General features: G+C 44.5%; 1 protein-coding gene across 4 annotated transcripts in view; it reads right to left on the minus strand.

Annotated features, from left to right (window-relative positions):
- LOC138265769 (autophagy-related protein 16-like) overlaps positions 1–23,877 on the minus strand; it is a 52,179-nt gene that overhangs the window by 9,852 nt on the left and 18,450 nt on the right. For all 4 annotated transcript variants that reach the window (XM_069213786.1, XM_069213787.1, XM_069213788.1 and 1 more), the window contains exons 5-6: positions 10,992–11,243; positions 3,519–3,581 (exon numbers count right to left, since the gene is read on the minus strand). In XM_069213786.1, the coding sequence (XP_069069887.1) occupies positions 3,519–3,581; positions 10,992–11,243 (315 nt within the window). The remainder of the gene's footprint in view (positions 1–3,518; positions 3,582–10,991; positions 11,244–23,877) is intronic.

Raw genomic sequence — 23,877 nt, forward strand, 5'->3', positions numbered from 1 at the left:
ACCACAAATGCTTTGTTGATGCCATTTTCAGCAACAACAAAAAAAACACAAACCTTCTTCTGCAGCCCTTTTTTCCCCATTTAAAAAAAAAAAAAGTTGCTGTATTTTGGCTAATTTCTTGGTCTCCTCCAGGGGAACCCACAAACTCTGGATACCTCTAGAATCCCTAGGATGTTGGAAAAAAAAAAAAGGACAAAAGGACGCAAATTTGGTGTAGGTAGCTTACGTGGACAAAACGTTATGAGGGCCTAAGCGCAAACTGCCTCAAATAGCCAAAAAAATGCCTGGCACCTGAGGAGGAAAAGGCCTGGCAGTGAAGGGGTTGAAGGAAGACAACAGGGATTCTGGGATTCTATCACAGGTCCTATTCTATTGTTACACCAATGTTCAGATCCTTAGCAAGTCAAAAGGTAAACAATGGATATGCAAGAGGTGACTGCTTACATTGAATCCTGGGGCCATTTAGCATTTCCAAGTATCCAATCAAATTCAATGGTCACCAGGATAATTTGGGTGGGGGATCAAATCCTCATAGGAAGCATTTCTATTTCAGATAGCTACATCTCCAAGGAAACCAAACTGAATGAAACTGACATCTTGCCTTTTGGACTGCAGTGGGACATCAGCCTAATCCTTTGTAAGTGTGTATGTAATTGTTACCACACAACCAGGCCAAAGTGTTTTTCCCCAAGTGCCGCTCTCTCTTAGATCACACCTTGGCCTGATGGCACTGGACTGTAGTTTCAGCTAGAGCACAAGAAGTCCTTCATAGGAATGCATACAGAAAGTGAAATGGTGTGCATGACTTTACTGTGAACTCGAGAGGTTGAGGGCATCTAGAAGCGTAGAGCAGTACGACATCCAGGTATAGGGGATACAGTAATATTTGACTACCACTTACCGCACAGAAAGCACTACACTATGGGGGTTTTATCAGATAAGGGCCCCAACCTAGGTATCCCCACCTCACACGTATCCAAGAAATTACACGTACACACAACATATGCTTAGGGTGGATGAGAATGTCCAGTTGGGACCTACTAAAAATATGTAGCAGGGGAGGCTGTAGAAAATCATCCTTTAGAGGTTCAGCCAAAAACAGCCTTAACCGCACCAGCAGAATCAGCTCCCACAAACAGTTAGTGGAGTCATAGCTGACAATGGGACGTAGTCGCTCATGCTAAAAGAACGTCCTCTTCCTGTGAATCCTAAAACCCAACACAGCCTCACACTCGCAGCAACATGCCATAATCATGCAGAGCACTGGTGAGGAGACTCGTCTTATGTACTAGAAAACACGCAGGCTTTGTCCGACTCTAAAGATGAGGTACAGGCTGAGATGTAGACACTGTGGTTGGGAATGTTTACCCCATGGCCACAAATCACTACTGACACGACTAGAGAGATCCAAACTGTTTTTCAAAAGACCACCCCTTCCACAATGCTCCTTCAACAATCTTTCTAAGTTGTCCCTTCCTCTATACTCTCCTGGGCACTCTTTTACATCTGTTTATTCCCCTTACTACTTTAAGGTGACATACTTTGCGCCACAAAAACCCAACATAAATTGAGGAGGCCTTCGAGCCTGCTGCCAGTGTGCTTGTGCATCTCTTTTCTGAGTCTCTTTCCCTATAACAGGTAGCACAGAGAGCTTTAAATGTGCCTCACAGATGCTGAAGTTGCAACTATGAGTGAGAGATTATTATGAGTTTCTCAAAGAGAATTCCCAAACTTGTTAGAACCACAACCTTATTTTTAGAATGACAAACCGTTGGGCCCACCTAGCTTTAATGGAAATGAGGCTGGAGTTTTTTTTTTTTGTGTAACTGAAGCATTGTGTGGTAGCATGCTGACTTTTACAGAGTGCATATTGTCTCACTGAAATGGTGACTACATTTGCACAAACATACCATTTTACTGATACAACTATATTGCACAATAATTACAATATTTGGAAATCAATGTTTCAGTGAATAGGTATCATTTGTGTATCACCAAGTCTATAGTCTTGGTTTGCTTTGATCCTAATAAATTCTTTATTTCCATCACATTTCAGAATTACAAAAAAATGTGATTCATTTTTGCTTTCCTAACTGCTCACTGTGTACAGTCACTTACAGGTATTTACATTTTGTTTATTGTGTGTTACAAACAAATTACATCTCAGACTTTTGTTTCACACTTCCTGTACCTCAGGAAGATTGTCACATAGTTCACTTTACTTTTCTTTCTCTGACTGAAAAGTAAGAAGTGTTTGAAAACACCAATACCCCAGGCTAAAAAAAATATGAAGCAGCAATTTGTCAGAAGACATACCCTGACATTTGACCTCTGTCTTTGAGGAACAGCAAATGTGACAAGATAAATACAGAGTTCAGAGGCATCTTTACTTACTGGTAGGACTTTCACGACCCACCAAAAACCAGCTCACAACCCACCAGTGGGTCACAACTCCCACTTTGGGAAACACTGTTTTATTGAGTTCAAATTTAAGATTCGTCTATCAGTTCTTTCGTGATGGGTATCAAATCTTGTACATAAATACCAGCTGACCAGAGATGGTTACTGTGGTATCCTGCTTGTCAGGTTGCCCAACTATGTTGTGGAATGTCAGGGTTATGAGGCTTCTCAGAAGGGCAGTGTCAGAAATTGGGTTATCGGTTGACTGAGTTGTGAGCCCAGGTCAAGCAGTAGCCACACTCCTAGTCAGAGTAAGTCACATACACACCCTAGTTAATCTGTGCTCACCCCCTGGTAGCATGGCACAGAGAAGTCAGGCTTAAGTTAAGAGGCAATGTGTTTAGTATTTGTGCTGCACTTCAAGCAATAAAACAGTGAAAACACCACAAAAAGATACCACACCTTGTTACAAAAATATAACGTAATTCAATAAATAGAACAAGACCAAAACAACAAAAATCCAATAAGTAGAACTCGAGTTATGAATTTTTAAAGAATAAAATGTAGAAAAGTGCTTAGACTTAAAAAAAACAAATAATAATAAAAAAAAGCCAACCGGGGCTACCTAGTTGCGCTGAATTGGTACAAAGTCAAAAGTTCAGGCCAACCAAGATGAAGCATGGGCCGGATACAGGGACGCATTGAGGCCTGCTGAACAAAATCATCTTAATCCTGGTTGAAGATACGGGGAGCAGCCTGAAGCGATGCATCAGTGTTGATCCCTGCAGTGGAGGCGATGCGTCAATTTGAACACCATCCCATCCTCATCGCAATTGTTGTAAAGCATGTTGGAAGGTAGAAATATGTATACAATACCAGTAGTTTAAGAGATGTTTTATTGTAAGTTGAATGGATACATAAAAGACCCCACCAGGAGCCGATGTAGTTTGATGCCCAGCTCTGGCCTATCAGGCTCAACCACTCTCCAGAGAACCCTCATAGCCCTCATAACCCTGACATTCCATGACATTACTGGGTAACCTGACAAGCAGGATACCACAGTTACCTCTACTCCTATTTTCAACAGAAAATGAATATTACTCGTTATCATTGCTTACGTCATGGATGATTTCTTCATCTTTTCCAGTTTGCGCCGAAGCTTGGCCAGTAATTTTCCATACCTGATGACAGAGAAACAAATATGTGAACGTTATGGATTTTTCAAAGAAGGCTATCTCATAAACAGAAGGCAATGTGCATACAAGATTTTAAAGTAAGAATTGGTAATCAAAAAGGGGGGAAATTGCGGTTGCCTGCAGGGGACTACGTGCCTCAGAAACACTTCAGAGCAAGGAGTCATCCCATATTATTGCCACCACCTGCTGTCACTGGTTCGCTATAAAAGCGCATTGTCTTTTACTGCCACGCGGGCTGGGCTCAGGAGAATGCCGGAGCAAAGGCCTGGCCCGTCCTGCACCTGTCAGAGCCTGGAGGAGGCTGGGCCACCCCCTAACGTTTGCTGCTTGGGGTGAGTGACTTGCTAGACGTGTTTGTGCATGGTTTATACCATCCCTTGGGAATTACCTGGTCCTTAAGGCAAAATTATCCGATCTCACAATCGTTAGAATGGGGAAGAGGAACGGAGAGCCCATAAATGTGGTTGACAAGAGACCAAGAAATCAAAATTCAATATTGACATTCCTCAACAATGTGGTGGGGGTCATATCATTGTCGAAAATCAAATGGCTTCTAGCCATTCAGGTGCCATTCCCAGGCAGGCTGAGGCCCTGTACCCCGGCCACGTCTGTTCAGGCCCCGTAACATTGGGCCTTCTCAAGAGGTGAACTCTGTCGGAACCTTTACATGTACAATTGGCATTTTAAGCAGTACTCAGACAAGACCCTCGAAAGATAGCAGTAGATCAAGGAATAGGGTTCATGTACCCCTAAGCGGACTGCTTCGGCATCCAAGTTGGGGGGGAAAAAGTAAGAATTCAAACTCAACAGACACTGTCTCTTTGGCATCTTGTAACTGTCACACAAGCCCACAGGGTAGGGATTTAAAAATATTGGGACCTGTTAAGGCCCTCAACACACGGCTGAGTATTCTGAGGAAAGACGTAGCAAGCTGGAGGGGGCGTTGGGTCCCATATCTAGAACTAAAGAGAAAACTGAAAGCGGGTTGTTTAACTCCGCTCTACACCCTAATGTCCCTAATGCTCCGCTTAGAGCTTCCACCAATCCCCAATCTGGGATACCAACTACCTGGGATCATGGAGGCCTGCTGGTTCCTGGTGAGAGGGCAGGGCATATCGGCATCCTTTCAGGGAGTGTATCGGTTGTTGCGATCTGCAAAGTCCAAATGAGACCAGACCTGCAGCTAACCTCCCATAGGGACAATACCCATTTGCCACCTAGTGTTACTCTTGTTGCACTCCCAGTGTGGGTTGCTTCCAACACTTCTCACCATATTACCTATCTGGAGCACATACCCTGTGTTAAATGTTCCAAGGTGGTCATACAGCTCCACCTGCTTCGATACCATATGTTCTTGTTTTGACCAATACACCCCATTAAAAGGGGTGATTCTGTGAGCTATGATCAGCTTTAAAATAAGGTTATTCATTGGCTTGCTAGCCGAGTTGGTTCTGTCATTCTTATTTGATGAGATTATCATGACACAAATGATTTGTTGGATAGAGAACACCTGCAGACAGGGGTAGAGTGACTGTATAGTCATTAAGTTTCAGAACCCCAACTGGGTGGAGTATATTGTTTAACTGAGAGTTAAATATGTCTATAAGAAGCAATATTTCTGTTCATCCGCTGGGTTTCTTCTATCCCCTTCCTCGTTCAATGTCCCACTTGGGGAGGGAGGGGTCACTAAATTGGACAAAAACTGGGGCCTCCTTATTTCTTCTTTTAAGAGCTATAGCTAAAGTATCCAGCTTCACAACAGATTTGCTCCCTTGGCCCAGCTCGACAAACAGGCCTGACTCCATATTCCTGCTGCATCACCTCCTTGGGGTGAAGCTGATCCTTCTATCCCTTCAGGTTTCTGAAGGTTGTAGGTAGGAATGTAGCGGGAGTTTGGAGGAAAGATTTAGATGAACATTGAGTGAGAAAGTTCAGAGGTAATGATACAGTCTGTCTACAAGAGACTACGGATGTCAAAGGGAGTATATATTTGGACGGCTTTGTTACTTTTTTTGTTGTTAACCCAACACCCTCAACACATGGTACACGAAAGGGAGGTATTGTGACCTTTGTGAATCTGGGTTTGGGCTGTAATGTGGAGAGAGTTCCTTTCAACTCTTTGAACATTGTATGTGTCCCTTTGACTTTTCCTAATAGTCCGAGGTTGTTAATAATAAATGTATACAACTCTGAAGCAATGAGTGAAGCTCTTGTTATGTAGCTCAGAATGTTTTTTAAATAATCTTTCTTGGATCTGACTAAATATACATTGATTTTGTTATTAGGAGATTTTAACCTGCATCCCTATAAGACTTGTAAATACCTTGAGGACGCGGTTTCCCCTCTAGTGTGTTTGATCAAATTCATTGTTATTGCACATGACAGAGGGAGCTGCTAAACAACATGTTATCTACCTTTAATTTGGCTAACTTATTGACATGGGAAAGTTTAACTCCACTGACTTAGTTCCCACGTTGAAGGGCAGAGGCCACTGCACAACTATTGATTTCATTTTAGTGTCTGCTAGTGTTTTTATCTCCCTCATCAAATTTGAGACAGTTTAAGAAGTCTGTAGCAACCATAATCAGTTATTAGCCACTTTTTGCTGGGAGGACCCTAGCAATGTTACTCCTTTTTTACACAAAGAGCCTGTTGTAACCATAGCCCAGGGACCCAGGATCGGCTGGGCCAAGATTGTTCTTACTGATCACCTCGAGACTTTGATTGTAGCATCTTCTTGTCTAAATGAAGACACAGGCAATTACAGTATTTTGGATTCTTTCCTCAATATCTGTAATGCAGTGAAGAAAGCCCCCTCTCCCCCTCTGGCCATAAATGGTTTGACAAAAGCTGTTTGAAGACCCATAAGGTTATGCTGTTGGCCCTGCATAATAAATCACCAGTTAAGGAGGAGGTGAAAGAGGCCAGGGCCTTATAAAATTCTGCACGTAAGGAGCAGAAACATTATCTTAGAAGGGAGGCATGGGAGAACTTACTTGTTGCATGCTCACTAAATGACAGTATGGCATTTTGGATGGTGGTGATCCAGCCCCTCTTTAACATGGGGGTTTGTCCTACCTGGTGCTAAAAGTCCTGGCACATACCTGGGATACCCATTTTGAGTCCATTTACAACCAGGAAGGACCTACAACTCTTTCTATAAACTCTAAAGAGCCAAACAGACACATTTTACCTGTGAGCAGGAGCAAGAACCAATTTTGTCTCTCCTCTCGACAAAAGCTCTGGGCACGGATGGGGTTCCTTGGGATTTATTCAAATCATGTGTTGATCTCTGGGTCTCTATAATCACATCGCATTTAAATGCTGTGGCCTGAGGATCTATGCCTCTGTCATGCATGGCAGTGATTGTACCAGTTTTTTAAAAAGGGAAAAGAGCCAACCCTGTTTGTTACAAGCTCATATCTTTAGTGGATGCAGAAGTTAAAATCATTGACCGGGTCCCTCTGAATCAGCTTGGAAAGACAAGCACAATATCCTCTCAGATTTACAATGGATTTAGCCCAGGGTGGGGACGACAGAGCAGAACTTGATCTTATATTTGCTTCTAAGCAAATATACGAACGCCAAAAAGGGAGCTATTCACTTGGCCTTCATGGACCTTAGCACAGCCTGTGACACTGTTAATAGAGCTGAGATCTGGACAGAGCTGGAGTCTTTGGGAGTTAACATGTCACTGGTCACTTTTCTGCATCACTTGCATGAAGGGCTTGTGGCCTCTGTGAAATATGGCCCTAATGTGGAGAGCACAAATGTACTTTAAGCTGAGGAGGGGAGTCTGACAGCGCTGTAACCTAGTGCCTTTTCTTTTTACCCTTTATATTAATTGGCCTGAAACCTTTTTAACTGAGCAATGTTGGGACATCCCAATGGTTAGGGGCACACCAGCACCTGCGCTGCTTTATGCAGATGATACAGTTTTAAATGTGTGCACAGCTAATGATCTGTAGCATCTACTAAATCGTTTTATCATCCTTATGGATAGTATGGATTTGACAACTAATTTTTCTAAATTGCACATCATGGTGATTAATCCAAAGAGTGTTAAAAACAGAAAACACATGATTAATGACTATCACATTACCAGAGTTGATAATTGTTGATACTTGGGTATTTTATTGGACTCTCAGGTGGAGTGGCATGCTTTGATTCACAATAGATTAGTCTTTCAGTAGAGTTGGTAATAGCAAAGGTGATTTCCCTAGGCGCTTGGGACGCATCCATATTAAGTCGACCACTGACATTTATAAAGCGAAATGTAATCCCACAGTAAGCTTTCGGTGTTACATTTGGGGATACACAACCTGTACTCCTATCCAGGTTACAGAAAATACATTTTTAATGCCGGTGTTAAAGATCCCTCAAAGCACCCCCACTGAGATTGCTCATGAGGAAGTGAGTTTGAGCTACATTTTAGTTTTCATTCAAATACGCCCACTGCTTCCGTACCTCTCTGGCTGAAAGATGGACTCCCCTTCAATATAAATATTTTAAGGAATTGTATGGGTCTGGAACGCTGGAATTGTATACCTTGGTTGTATTATATTATGCACACTTTGACTGACCTTGGTAGACCCAAATTAATTTTTAATCTAGATTGTATTAATAAAGCGGACATCTTGTGGGTCAAACATGCTTTTTTTTTTTTTTACCAAGGCTCATGCGAAAAGGTAAGCCCTTGCGTTAAGATTTCTCTGACCCGTTATTATATGGTCAAATCTAGGAGCAGCATTCATTTTATCTGACCTTAGATACGTAATGTCTTCATAGAAGACTTTTGACCTACTTCAGACTGAATCTGTACCCTCACCTTATGTTAGGATGGCACAAGACTTCTGAGTTTCCTGTGCATACTTGTGATTTAGTCTCTATTTCAGATATTTTGCATATTGTTTTTATCTGTCCTAAATATAATGCACTGCAACATAACTTTATCCGCCCGCTTTTGCCGCCAATTAATTTTTAAGTGTGTCCAGCGTTGTTATACTTGCAATTCATGTCCATCCCAAAAGTATGTTTTTATGTGGCGTTTTAAATTCAAGTCATTGAGATGTTATGTTTTTCCGTGTTTTATTTTAACATGTTTGCTTCGTTATGTCTTAATGAATTGTATGTTTTCGTGTACTTTTATGATTTGCATTGTTCAAATCGAATAAAGTGATTTTGACTAGCACACAAAAAGAAATACAAAAAAAGAAAACAGCTACAGCTTGATTTGGGCAGCGTAGGACAACCACTGACCAATAATTAATGGACCAAGTTATGCGATATGCACACAGCTGCAGCGTGATTTAGGAAGCAAAGGTAATACATCGGTCTGTGGCAATCAAAAGTGTCACTATGGAGTAACACCACTGCTTAAAGAGTATTCAAAATAATGTTCGAAAACTTACAAAAATACTTTATACACTGGATGCAATTTGCTCTTTACACAGAAGCCTCTGCTGGCCACATGGTGGTGTCATGATCAGGTTTAAAGTTGTTCCTCTCCCTCATAAAGGCTTGGCTTAGCTCATACCCCATTGGCCATGTAGCAAAGCTCTCCCACACATTGGTCCTCTAACTACAGCTTTCAAACTGTTCCCACTTCTATAGTTTTAAGAATGAAGACTGAAGCTTCCTAAAGGTGGTTCCATAAATGTCTATATCACCTTTCCCTTCATATTGGAACACTCCGACCTTACTGGCTTTGAGACAGGTTCATAAAGTACTTATTTGCAAATAGATATGAGGACTTTTTTCCTTTATGCCTAGTCTGCACCAGGAGCAAGTCTGATTTATGAGGTATGTGTTACAAGATTCGTAAATAAATAAAAATGAACGCAATCAGGTTTAATTTTGTGAGTAGCATAACAGCGTAGTTCTCTGCCTTCCATGTGGGTACAGGATCCCTGCGAAAGCTAAGGTACGATAGTGGAGCGAAACAGATACTGTCAATTTGGTTGAATCCAAATATGGCCAAATTGATAGTATCTGTTTGGCTTCACCGACATACCTTAGTGTTGACATGTTTTGGTTAGGAGGACGTGAAGCAGTTACACCTCTTTTCCTCTTCTTGTACAGGCAGAGGAGTCTCTACCACTCTCTCGCAATGTATAGATCTCTACTTTTGGATGCCCCTCCACGTCCATATGAATCAGGCATTGCATGGATGGCAATTAGTACTTCTCCAGTATTTGGGGTTTCTGTTTCTGCCTTCTGAATGCACCTCTATGGGTGCAACAGCTAGCTGACCTTTCCCTTGTGTTGAGACTTCCTGCCTTTTCATACTCTGGGCAAGAAATTAGGCCCCTCTACTAATTCAGCTCGTTCGTCCTTTTGATAGTGGGAACACATCTCTCACCCCATCCTATTTACATGACCAAGCTGCACCCGGACCCTTTTTCTCCCAAACACCACTACCTGCAATCATCCTCATAATGTTCTGGATGGACTCCTTATCCCTTTTGTGGGTGCAGGTCTTTAACTCTTCCTCTTGTTTATGAAACCTTGCCTCTACACCTTGGGTGTGAAGCTTTCTGCCTCTTTCTCTAGGTCTGGAAGCATTTTCCTTATACTACTTATGTGTACAATTCCCTGCTAGGCCTCCTTGCCCTATGTTTCCCTCGTAGGTATGACACTCCCCTGTGGTATAACTTGGATGCAAATGTCCCCACCTCTACACCCAGGATGTGCCAATCCTTGCCTTCCCCTGAATGCTGTTTACTCCCTAGGAGTGTGACGCTCCTGGCATCGTTGGGTGCATGCCTTCCTGCCATAGCTTGGTGTGTGGCTCTCCACATTTTACTTTTGGTGCTGAACTTTATGCCTGTACCCTTGGATGTAAAATTCCCTATCTCATGGCTAGACAGCTCCCTGCCTCTTCCCTAGAGTGCATAGAGCCATGCATATACCCCTTGTGCATATCCGTGGCTTTGATGCATTGGTCCTTGCATCTTTCCTGGGTGTGAGGCTTCACCTGAATTCCAGGGTATCTGATGTCCTTTGGGCAAGCAACACCATTTCCTCCCCCATCTTTCGCATAGGGTGAACAGGACCTAGCTCTCTCTTTCTGCGTCAAGTAGGTGCCTGTCTACTTGGTTGTGAGGTTCCCAGTGTGACCTTTGGGTGCACTTTTCTCTACTTCTCACTATAGAAAGCTGCTCACTGCCTTTTCAGTCTGGGTAGATAGCTGCCCGGCTCTAGCACGTGAATATGACTTTCAGCCTCCCTCATAGCTATATGACTCTCCCAATTCCTTTGGCATGCTCCTGTGGTGCTCCCTGTTTTGACCCTGGAGAGTATGGTCAACTGCCCTCCCTTTGGTTGCATGAGCCCCTTCCTCTCTGTCTTGGCATCGGTGCTCTCATCCACCCATTTCCAGCTAAGGGCCCTTACTTTTCCTCTTGCTCATTGTGGCGGTTGAGACGATCAGCTTCCATGGCCTTCTCTTCCATCCAACGTGCTAAAAGCTGCTTGTTCTCGCCCTGAGTCCTCTGCAGCCTCTCGTCCATTGCCAAGTAAGTGAGCTGCAGAACACTGTGCTCATCCTGCAGGAACTGATGCTGTTGTTCAAGCTCCTCCACGTATGCCTTTTGATCCTGGTACCTCTTGGTCAAGGATGAGATGTCCTGCGCCTGCTTGGAAATCCTGAAAAAGAGGGGGAGAAAAGCAGAGCTACAATCCATGGTTTAGTCGGAGGTATAGGCGCCCCTCACTACACGTTTCACTACATATGCCCAAGTATGCAGGCGTGTGACAATCTCTGCCCTGTTACTTGAGTATGGTCCTAGGAATAACCCATTCGACATGATCCCCTTTTTGAGGTACGTAACAGCAGGTTCCATTAGCCACAGAAAAGAAGCCAACCACATTCACTGACTCTTTCCCTCAACCAGAGACAGGCAAACACTGCTAAAAAGCTACAATGAGAGAAAAGTTAGAGTGCAAAAAATGGGTAAGGCCAGTATTTTTTTCCTCGGTAAAATATAAACTCAAAACAAAACATTGAAGAGGAAATCACTTCATGAGCAACTCCTAAATCATTTTCAAAGTAAGAGAATGCAGAATTGCTGGTTTTTTTTTTAGGAACAAAAGAATAAAGAACATGTTACTGTTAACGCAAATGTCTTAATTTGACATTATAAGTGAATGTTCATGTATTTTGAATCATGAATTTAGTAGAAAATTAATAACGTAAAAAATAAATAATGTGCACGTTTGAAATTGTGACCTCGGAGAATGGCCACAAGTAATCACGAAATGTACTAAATGAATGATTAACATACCTGAAACATTGAGAATGTATTAGATTAATGTAGTAATATGCCATACTGAGAGGTAGAACCCATGTTTTCCAATAATTGTAGGCCTTAACTTAGCGAGTGTCTTGGCCTAGTCTTGCCAGGCCTCATGCAGAAGCTGTATTTCTTAACGTTCAATGGGAATGCTGACAAAATGAACTAACCGTGAACTGCTCATTGTTTTAATAAAATGCTTAACTGAAGCTTTTTGTGAGAACCGATGGACAGGAGATGATCTCTCTAGAATTGTATCGAAAAGTGTGTAATGTATGCTAGATGTACTTTCTCAGGACCCGAACAATGAAGACACTGACTGGAGAAGAAGATGCAACATTTTTTATACCTAATGAGCCGGATGGTGAGACGATCATAAGGCGGATGAATCAGCGACATGTGAACTGTGAAATATTAGAATTCATAGATTTGATTTACAGACTCTATTGGATAGGGTAATAACGTACGATTAATTGACCAACTGGAAATTGGGGGATAGTCTGGGTGACTTTGATATAACAACTTGACAGAGGGAAGAGAGATCAGATGCTAGGGGAGCGAGACTGCAAGACCGTAAAGGTGATTCGAGATTCTGTTATTGGGCTCATACTCTCCGATTGAGAGCCTGATGTGAGGCTGATCAACTGATGACCTCAGGATGAAGACTGACTCTGTTGCTGACCCATACCGAGGATAGGTGGATATGACAATGTGACTGAATTGAATTTTTGTGCCTTTTCTTTCTAGGTACCAACTGCGCGGTCTAAATAGTATTCTTAGCCAGATGTTTTCTAAATTCTTGTTCCTAAATTGTTTTGCATGAAGTCCCACATGCTGATGCTAATCTGGGTTAGATGAGGGTTCCATACATTGTCGAGTGACGGATTAGAGAGACAGTGCATTGAGCACTGAGAACACTGGTCACACCATAGCGAGGATATTCCATGCAAATCAAAAGGTTCATCGACCTCTACGCATCACCTTGTAAGTTTACTTATTGAGGACCGACGCGCTAGCATTACTCAAGTACCACTCCCGACCCTTCAATAATCTCAGAATATGAACTGGCCAGTATTTTGCTCTAAGAAAGGTGGCAAGAATCGTATTCTGAAGCTAAACTGCTTAAGATGTGGTTGTCCAACTACCAGCACACTTGTAAAAAAAAAAAAAATCTGAGATCTTGCTTAGTGGGCTAATAAAGTTGCAAGTAATTTAAAGCACCTATTATTCAATCTTATGGAAGCCTTCTACACTCACAAAATACCTACAGATTAAAAAAAAATCCTCTATTTAAAATAATATAAATATTAGAGGGTCCACTGAGTGATATCACAGCAGTAGGCCAAGCTGATGCATGGATGCAAGATTTTAGAATAAACTGTGCGAAACACAGTTGGGCCAAATCTTCTAGATCAAAATGACTCAGGGGTCCTGTCTAATAATGACTCCGTCACATCTTTGGACTTCAGTAACATACATTAGATAATATGAGATTCATAATTAGGACTTCAAATATAACAGGTTGTGCTGTGGACTCTAGTCCAACAAAGATGATCGAAGAAAGCAATAACAAACATGTCAGTGACGGCTTGCGTCATAAACAGTATTCTTCATGCAGACTTAATTCTTTTAGTCTAGCCTGGGTAAGACTCAGACTAAAAATCTTCAGTAAATTCTACTGACTGCAGGAGCTGCTAACCCACTTCAAACAAATCTTTCCAACTGAGATATCTTAAGAAAGAGGACATCATACAGCTTCAAAAGTATGAAGGGTCTTGAAAACTGGGGAACAGCTCCACGTCTGCTTTTCTTAATGTCTCATCTTCTGTTCTAGAAGTCTTTTATCATGAATATGCTGACATTTTGATGCTTCTTGATCAAACGGTTGCTTTTAATATCTTGGCCCATTTAATATTATTGTCTAAGAGGTGGGTGGAGGGGTGGTGTCAACATGGGGAATTTCAATGATACGCTTCTTTAAAAGCAGAGAAATGTTAAGGTGCACTTTATCCGTGAAGGCAACGAAGGAGTGTGCTTGTTGCCACTAGTTTTTACCATCTGTATGCAGCCTGTACACCAAATTGTCATGTTCTGCAGCTATGATCATGACACACAGGTTGTGTTCAGACTTACCTTGAACTGGAATTACAAAATACATTTGGTTCATTCTTTAAAATATCACGAACAATTGTTGCCTACAAGGTCAAAGGCTGCCCAAAGAACCACGCCAGGATCTAGGGCACCTGGTTTAGCATGATGTGATGTGCATTTGTCCCTGGACTACCCGAACTTACTGTGGTGACACGTATGATCTAATGAGCTCCAAGACCAGGCTACACCTGCAGAGAGCCGTATTAGATGTGGACCATGCAACTATGGGGATTGTGAATGCCACGTATGATACCGTGTTAAAACCTGGCTGTACAGAAGAATATCTCTGATGTGTCTCATATGATTTGGTTTTTTTATTTTACCTTTTTGAATATAGTGAATTGTATTTGCCATGCTTTCTCCTGTTAGGAAACAATAAAAATACTTGGAAAAAAGAACCATTGTTGCTGCAGGCCTGTCACACTAAACATAAGACGATCAGACCTTTCAAAACACACTGTTCTGCAATTCAAGAATGACACTCTCAAATAAGGTTAAATCACGGGCAGTGAAATTGGATCATGGACCAGTATGTTAATACCATAGCACCCGTATGCAGTAATAATCTTAAATCATCATGGACAGCTTTTCCTAAGGCTTAAAGGTTACATTCTCTGGACCCATCATCGGTTCCAACATCAATTACTGAACACTACTTTGCAAGGAATTCCATAAAAACTCGTCACAAAACTTCAAAAGTATTTGCATCCCTACCATGATGGACATATAGCACACCCATTAACAGTAAAAGCCAGAACTGATTTCTAGCCACAGACCAACACTTGTCAATAAGGTCATTAAAAACGTTGAACAGGCAAAGCTTTTAGAATAAACTGAAGCCATAAACACCATCAAGTGTTTAGTAGAGACATAACGGTACCAGCAGGGCAGTAGGGCACCCTCCCTCCTGGCGCATGTAGACCTCCAGAGTTGAGATGGGCTGATCAAGGCCTCCCCCACTACTCTGAATATCATGCTGTTATTGAACTGCACGGTGCCCCTTTAATGTGTAAAGAACATGTATGTAATTTAGAATGTGGGCACACTGCCACGTCTGTATCATGGACAAATACGTTCTATGAAGATTCTTTGTTTACTGAAAAGGTGCCATCTGTAAAGCTGAAGATCTGTAAAGCTGAAGACTTCCCTGTTTTGGTATAGGTATGAGCCAATGCTTAAGGCCATAATAGAGGCATTTTACTCTTTCTCATGCATTGCATAGATAAGAATTCCTGGCACACAAGAACAGGTTCTGCATTCATGGCTTGAATCCTGATATTGGAAAAAAGCCTTGTTGTATAGCTATTTTAGCCGTGTTTTAGACACGTTGTTTTATATTGACTAGGGCTGCCACTGTGCACTTTAGCCCTGTTACATTTTATTCAGCCTTTTCCTAGTAATAGCAACATTTGTGGTGCTGTTTTATTTTATTTATCTCACTGTATTTTCGCCTAGAAAAGCATTACGTTCTTAGTAGGACATTTACTTCACTTTGTGCTTTCTTCAAGGCTACAGTCAGATAGGGTTGCCGACAAATGTGGCATGCTATGTCTCCAACATTCACAGAAAACACACACTCATACGTGGGGACTATTTCTTAGAATGTCAGCTATTTTTTTATTTTTATATAAACACCCCTTAGTCCCAGACACGTTAGAGGGAGATTCCAGCCAGATGACCACGACTGCATGCTGATTGTTGACCGCTTCGCTGCAGCCACCTGCCTAGACGGCTGGACCCCTGATCTACATGGGGGCGAGGTCTCTCTAGACCACAGGCTTCTTCCTCCAGGTATGAGGGATGATGTACCTCGGTGGGGGGGAACCCGAAGGGTAGATTAGGTTTATTACGCTGTGCTCAGACATACTTAAGGTAGGAGAAACATATACATCACTCCTGGTGACAGTATGGTAGGACTATTCTTGTGTTTTACTCTGTTAGCCACTTGTTTGCTTTTATTGTGTTTTATCATCCTAGTTATTGCAATACCTGCCTTTTTATCTAAGATGCAGTTATTTCAATAAATCCTTATTGAACCATATTCTGCCTCTGTTGTCTTTGCCTGTATGAGACTCTTCGGCAACTGAGAGAAAGAGATGGAATCTGATCGACCATGATTCCCGAGGAGTCTTCTTGTCATGCGCCTGGTTGCCACAGTCATCTCGGCCAGAGATGAGGTGCTGCTAGTTAGTCAGAGAACCCAGATTAGCATCATGTGGTGTGGAATCATACTTATTACCCATCATCCAAATGATCCTGTCTCCCAAATCCAGTAGCCTCATTAGCATAATCAGAACCTACGTGACAGCCTCTCCCAATGCTGATTACCTCTCTCATCAGTGCTGAAAAACATTTTATACTGCTGGCAATGTGAATTGCTTTATTCCTTACCTGTACTATGTATCACTGCACCATGAATATGAAGCTTGCTGAATTTCATCCTGCCACTTTTTATGTCTCGGCTCTAGATGGTCTCAAACAAACATGCTATATCTACTTCATGGGCTTACAGCCATCCATAAGCTTTTCATTTGCTGGCACCATTGTCACTCCATTTTGCATTCTCCCCATTTGTCAAGGGCATGCAAATGTCATGCCTCTTCGGGGGTTTAGCTCACACGGAGAGCACCGCCCAACTACTGTTAAACATATGCAGCAGCCATTTTCATTTATTGTTTTAAGACTACTTTTTTACTTACTGGTCCCATCACACGTTAGAATTGCTGGTGTTCTAATTAGCAACAGGCGCTGTTTTTATTTTTAAAAATCCTTGCGTGTGGCTGTTGGCTCTTCTTTTGCTCGGCTGTTAGGAAACTATCAGCACACGGGTTTGTGCATGCATGCAGGATGCGCCAAAACTTGTAAGCAGCACCCTGGCTATCTCTGAGGATCGGTGCGTGCAGGGCTGGGGCAAAACGGAGGTAGAGGCGGGAGGGTGGCTCCCTGGAGACTGCCATTGCTAGTGCCTGGACAGATTCTGTGACTGTGGGTTGTGTGCAGCGATGCAGAAAGCAGGCATTGTGATCCCTCCCTGCTAAGTGGAGTGATCGCAAATGACCCAAATTCTACTCTGAAGTGGATACACATGTAATGATGCAAATCGCAGAAAATGTTTTTTTTTCTTGGCTTTTGCAACATGTTTGTCTAGATAAGTTTGCTTCCCCAGCCCTTCCTCGTCCATTCTTGACAAGACTAGTTTGGCTGCCCTCGTGTATTGAAGACTTTCTCTGGGTAAAAATAACATTGGCGTCTGCCCCTCTTGAACGTTGCTATGTTGTCAGGTTTGCGCAGTACCGGCTGCACGTACTCAGAAACACTGCAACCAAGTGCCAGGCTGCACATACAGGCACTGAAGAACAAGTTACTTACCTTCGGTAACGCTTTTTCTGGTGGATACAATAGCTACCTGTGGATTCCTCACCTTATGAATTCACCCTTGCGCCAGCATCCGGCGGAAAATCTTCTTCCCCGCTCTCCACATCGACAAAGACGTCACAATTGCACGGCTCCACGTGACTCCGTCTGACGTCACTGTGCCAATAAGAGGTCCTCGCCGGCGTGTTGACGTCAGTTTCACCAATTTTTTACGTGCCTTTGAGGCGAACAGGTGAGAACCGACTCCACAATAACTCCAATAAATACATATATACATAAAGCATTCATGATACAACATAATCAAAACCATTATTTATATATACAGGAAAAAATACCAAAATATGCATAAACCTATACACTACATATCCTAGTGCAATCAGAGAGTCAACGGGGAGGCGGGTGGGACGGTGAGGAATCCACAGGTAGCTATTGTATCCACCAGAAAAAGCGTTACCGAAGGTAAGTAACTTGTTCTTCTGATGGATACAAACTACCTGCGGAGTCCTCACCTTATGAATACAGTCCCAAAGCAGTACCACACTCGGTGGTGGGTGCCTGTCTGATTACACCAAGAAATCCTGCAAAACAGATCGTGCAAAACGGCCGTCCCTCCGAACCTCAGAGTCCAAGCAGTAATGCTTTGCAAAGGTTTGGAGGGACGCCCAAGTTGCTGCCTTGCAAATATCCACCACCTGAACCCCCCTTGCCAGGGCCGAAGTAGCAGACTTAGCCCTGGTGGAGTGGGCTCTGATACCCTCAGGGGGAACCTTTTTCGCCAACGAATAGCAAATCTTGATACAAAGGATAACCCACCTGGAGAAAGTTCTTTTATGGACTGCCCTGCCCTTCCTCTGTCCAACGTACCCCACGAACAGCTGATCTTCCAGACGAAAGTCCTTTGTCCTTTCAGTATAAAAACTAAGCGACCTTTTAGGGTCCAAGCGGTGAAGCCTCTCTTCCTCCTTCGAAGGGTGAGGTGGAGGATAGAAAGATGGAAGGGTAATTGTCTGCCCTATATGAAAAGGAGTGACAACTTTTGGCAGGAAAGCCACCCTGGTTTTCAACACCACTTAATCTGGGAAAAACAAGGTAAAGGGGGGTTTAACAGGAAGAGCTTGGAGCTCACTAACCCGCTTAGCCATGGTTATATCAACAAGAAAAACTGTCTTAAGGACTAAAAACCTTAACGGGCAGGAGTGCATGGGCTCAAAAGGTGACCCCATTAAAAAAGTTTAAAACAAGATTTAGGTCCCACTGAGGCACATGAAAAGGAGTGGGAGGAAACTTACTGAGTAAACCCTTAAGAAACCTAACTACAATAGGTGCTTTAACAATGAGAGCTGATCCGGGAGGCAAAGAAAGGCTGACAGAGCAGCTAAATAACCCTTAACTGTAGCCACTGCACATCCCTTCTTTGCTAAGTCCGAAGAAAATAATAAAATATCAGAAAGATGGGCCTTCAAAAGGTCAATTTGCCTTTTTTCACACCAAGCCACGAATTTTGCCCACCTACCGGCATAAATGGTCTTAGTGGAGTGTTGCCTGGCCGATAAAATAACATCCACTACATCTGGTGGAAGAGAAAAGGACCTCAGGTTGCCCCGTTCAATCTCTAGGCATGAAGGTGCAGGCTCTGGAGGTGGGGGTGTAGAACCTGCCCGTGCGACTGCGAGAGGAGGTCTGCCCTGAGAGGTAGACGGAGCAGAGGGCACGGCGATAGTTGGTGAAGATCCGTGTACCACACCCTTCTTGGCCAATCCGGGGCCATTAAAATAACCTGAGCCTGATCTTGGCGAATCTTCCTCAGAACCTGTGGAATCAAGGGTATAGGGGGGGGGGGGGGGGGGGGGGGGGGGGGGAACGTGTAAAGGAATTGGTTGCACCAAGAGATCTGAAACGCGACCAGTAAAGCTCCTTGCACCGGATACTGGAGGCTGCCGAATGACAGGCAGTGCGCGTTCTCCCGAGTGGCAAACAGATCTACCACCGGAGAACCCCACATCTGAAAGATGTGCAGGACCAGATCCGGATGGAGATGCCACTCGTGATCGGCCGAATGGAGCCGACAGAGTCCGCACGCACATTGAGCACCCCGGCCAGATGATTTGCTATCAGGCAAATCCGATGATCCTGAAGCCAGGACCAGAGACGCAGAGCTTCTCTGCAGAGAAGATACAACCCTACTCCTCCCTGCTTGTTTATATACCACATCGCAGTAGTGTTGTCCGTCAGGACCTGAACTGACTGACCGCGAAGGGACGGGAGGAAGGCTTTGAGAGCCAAGCGTATCGCCCGCAATTCCAACAGATTGATATGAAAAGTCTGTTCCACTGGAGACCAACCACCCTTGATCTCCAGGTTCCCCAGATGAGCTCCCCACCCTAGAGTGGAAGCATCCGTCATGACCATGGACACCGGCGGCGGCAGTGAAAGGTTGCCATTCACAGCCCACCATCGCAAATCTGCTGCAGCGTCTCTGGAGATCGTTATCGACTCCTCGACATCCCCTTTGTGTTGAAATCACTGCCTGCGGAGGCACCATTGGATAGCCCTTATGGGCCAACGTGCATGAGTGACCAACAGAATGCAAGATGCAAACAGACTGAGCAGGCGTAAGACCTTGAGGACTGGAACAACCGCACCATTTTGAAACATTGGAATCAACGCCTGAATATCCTGGATCGGCGGAGGATAGGCCTGAATCAATGTTCTGTCCAGTACTGTCCCTATGAACAGGAGGCATTGAGAGGGCTCCAGGTGAGATTTGGGTACATTAATCGAAAAACCCAGCCTGAACAACAACTGAGTTGTCATCCACAAGTGACGCAACACAAGCTCTGGAGACTTGGCTTTGATCAACCAATCGTCCAGGTAAGGGAATACCGATATCCCTTCCCTTCTGAGACTTGCTGCCACCACTGCCATCACCTTTGTGAAGACTCGAGGAGCTGAAGTAAGACCAAACGGAAGGACTGCAAACCGGTAGTGTTGCGACCCCACCACAAACCAGAGATACTTCCTGTGCGACTTGAGTATAGGGATATAAAAATACGCATCCTGCAAGTCGACAGACACCATCCAATCCTATTTGTTCAACGCCAGAAGTACCTGCGCTAGAGTCAGCATTTTGAATTTCTCCTGTTTGAGGAACCAATTCAAAATCCTCAGGTCTAGGATCGGTCTCAAACAACCGTCCTTCCTGGGGGATCAGGAAGTATCTTGAATAACAACCATGATCCCTTTCCTGAACTGGAACCAACTCCACCACACCTTTTGACAATAGGGTCTGAACTTCCTGCTGTAACAACAGGAGATGGTGTTCTGAACAAAACGAGGGACGGGGAGGGATGGGAGGAGGAAACTCCTGAAAAGGGAGAGCATATGCTTTTCTCACAATATTTAGAACCCAGGAGTCCGATGTAACTAACTCCCACTCGTGGAGAAAAAGACGTAATCTTACCCCTACAGGAGAAGTATGGTCGATAAAGGGGAGAAAACTAGGGCTGCTTCCCTTGCTCCAGAGGAAGAGGATGACGTAGGGTGCTGCTGGGTGGCCCCTCTTGTTCTAACCCTCCCCCGCCCTCTAAAGGACCGATATGGGAGTCTGGTAGGCTGCTGGACTGAGGACTGGGGTCTTCCTCGATAAACTGCCCCACGTCCCAACCCGCTGAACCTACGAAAGGACCTAAAAGGGGTAGCAGAGGAGGCTTGCAATCTTAAAGACTTCGCCATGGCCTGGCTATCTTTAAAGCGCTCTAGGGCAGAGTCCACTTTATCTCCAAACAGTTTTTCCCCATCAAATGGCAAATCGAACAAGGTGGTCTGTACATCTGAAGAAAACCTAGAGGACCTCAACCAAGCGTGCCTCCTGGTAGCAATAGATGTACCCATTGCCCTGGCCACCGAGTCCATAGAGCCCAGGCCAGACTGAATTATTTGTTTTGCCGCAGCCTGCACATCAGACAGGAGTTCCCCAAATGGTCTCTGTACATCTTGCGGTAGATCAGGAATCATGGCCTTTGCGGAGTCCATGAGGACGTGGACATATCTACCCAGCACACAGGTAGCGTTTGCAGCCTTGAGAGCCATGCTGCAAGACGAAAAAGTCTTCTTTGCGGATTGCTCCATCCGCTTCGATTCCCTGTCAGATGGAATCACAGGGAAGGAGCCCGGAGCAGACCGTGTAGAGCAAGAGGCCTGGACCACCAAACTCTCCAGGGTAGAATGTCGTGATAAAAACCCCAGATCACCAGGCGCCACTCTAGATCTCCTTGCCACAGCTCTATTCATCGCAGGCGACGATACAGGCTTCCTCCAAAGTTCTAATATAGGTTCCGTAAGAGCTTCGTTGAAAGGAAGCAAAGGGTCTGCAGAAGCCGAAGAAGGATGCAGCACCTCCGTTAAAATGTTCGTTTTAACTTCCGCAGCAGGCAATGGAAGTTCTCCAAAAGTCCACTGCCTTCATGATCACCATGTGAAAAGAAGCTGCCTCCTCCGTAAATTCCCCCGGTGCAGACAAGTCCGATTCCGGGGAAGTATCCAGCCCACTGGCTGACTCCAAGCCCTGATACTCTCCCAAAGGCTTGACAATTGCTCCTTCCTCCAACAACTGCCTTTGATATTCTTCCTCCTCCAAGAGACGGAAGGCCTTCCTGCGTGACCTCAATCGAGCCTCCAACCTTGGCGTCGTCATGGAATTTGCCATCGAAGACACCTGACGAGAAACTCCGTTCTAATCCATCACTTGGATCCAGTGCCGGCATGGATCCCAATGGCACCGGAGATGCATGTGGCTCCACCATCGGCGCCGGCTGACGGGGTGATGATATCGGCACCATAGATCTAGAATGCGACTTCATGGGATTCACAGGACCTCGAGACAATGTCATCGCCGCCGGTCCAGTACCCTAAGCCGGATACAATGGCATAAACGGCGCCGCCCTGTACGGAGCAGGGGAGCCCAACGAAAATGCCAATGGACCAGTGGTACCAGCCGGTGCACCAGCAGGGGCCATGGCACTGAACATAGAAAACATGGCATTCAAAAATGCCGCTGGATCCGCTCCCGGAGCCGGGAAGGCAGGATACCGCTGGTCTCCCTGTTGCACCTGTGCTTGCTGAACATCGGACTCCTGAGCAGCAGGTGAAAATCGAGGACTGTCCTGAGGTGCCAGAACCTCAAAGACGGAAGGACTCTGGGGTTGAGGAGTAACCATCGGACTCACATCCCACGTCGCACGGCACTGAAGAGATGGAGACCTCGATCTTGATCGGCTCCTCGCCGAACAGCACTGAGAGTCATGACGGCGCCGTTTCTTATGCTTCTTCGAAGAAGCATGGGAAGAGGATCTTCTATGGCTCCTATGACCCTTCTTCGCCTTGGACAAAAAGAGTTTGGCCTCGCTTTCCTTTAGAGCCTTAGGACTCATGCTCTGGCAAGACGCACACTCCTCGACGTCATGCTCAGAGCTAAGGCACCAAAGACAATCGTCATGAGGGTCAGTGACCGACATGCGACCCCCACACTCTCTGCAAGGCTTGAAACCGGACTTCCTAGGGGGAGACATTGTCAATACAAAGAGCAACAAGATGAAACCTCCAACAGAAGTGAGAGCTAGGCGAAAACCGTTAGCGTCGAAGGCACGGAAAAAAGGGAACTGACATCAGCACGCCAGCGAGGATATCTTATTTGCACGGTGACGTCAGACGGAGTCGCGTGGAGCCATGCAATTGTGATGTCCTCGTCGATGCAGAGAGCTGGGAAGAAGATTTTCCGTTGGATGCTGGCGCAAGGGTGAATTCATAAGGTGAGGAATCCACAGATAGTTTGTATCCATCAGAAACAACAATACGAACTGAAAAAACAATACAAGCAGACGCAGTACATTTTTGAACAGGAAAGTGGGAGATTTTTAAAACAAAGTAGGGGCATACATTTTACCCATGACTTGAAGCAGAGTCAATTTCAGGCGGGAGACAGCTAAAAACCCAATTTTTTGATTAAAAATAAATAAATTGTGAGTCACCCACCTGAATCGGGTATATTGGCATGTATGATCTATGTGAAATAGGCACTAGCACGCGGTCACTGACCCCTACACACCCCTGTCCCCACCACATCAGGGCTCCAGTACCACAAAATTAGTTAGTGACTGAGGTGGAATGGAATGTGACCAGGAGTCAGCTACACAAAAATAGCTGTCTGGACTCCCTTTAGTGCCTCTTGCCTCACCCCTGCTCTCTCTCACCACAAACTCTCTTCAAAGCGATAAGGAGGAGCACTACCCCACAGTTGTCAGGAAGTGACCACAGCATGCCCTTGAGGGTCCTAATTGCCAGGCACCCAGGTTCGCCCGACAATTAGAAGTGTCCTCACCAGAGAAGAAACACCTGAAAAAAAAAAAAAAACATTGGCAAAGCCAACACGTCTCAGCACTCCGAGAGCTACAGGCTTTGGCAAT

The sequence above is a fragment of the Pleurodeles waltl genome, chromosome 11, assembly GCF_031143425.1.
Source record: "Pleurodeles waltl isolate 20211129_DDA chromosome 11, aPleWal1.hap1.20221129, whole genome shotgun sequence".
NCBI classification, from domain to species: Eukaryota; Metazoa; Chordata; class Amphibia; order Caudata; family Salamandridae; genus Pleurodeles; species Pleurodeles waltl.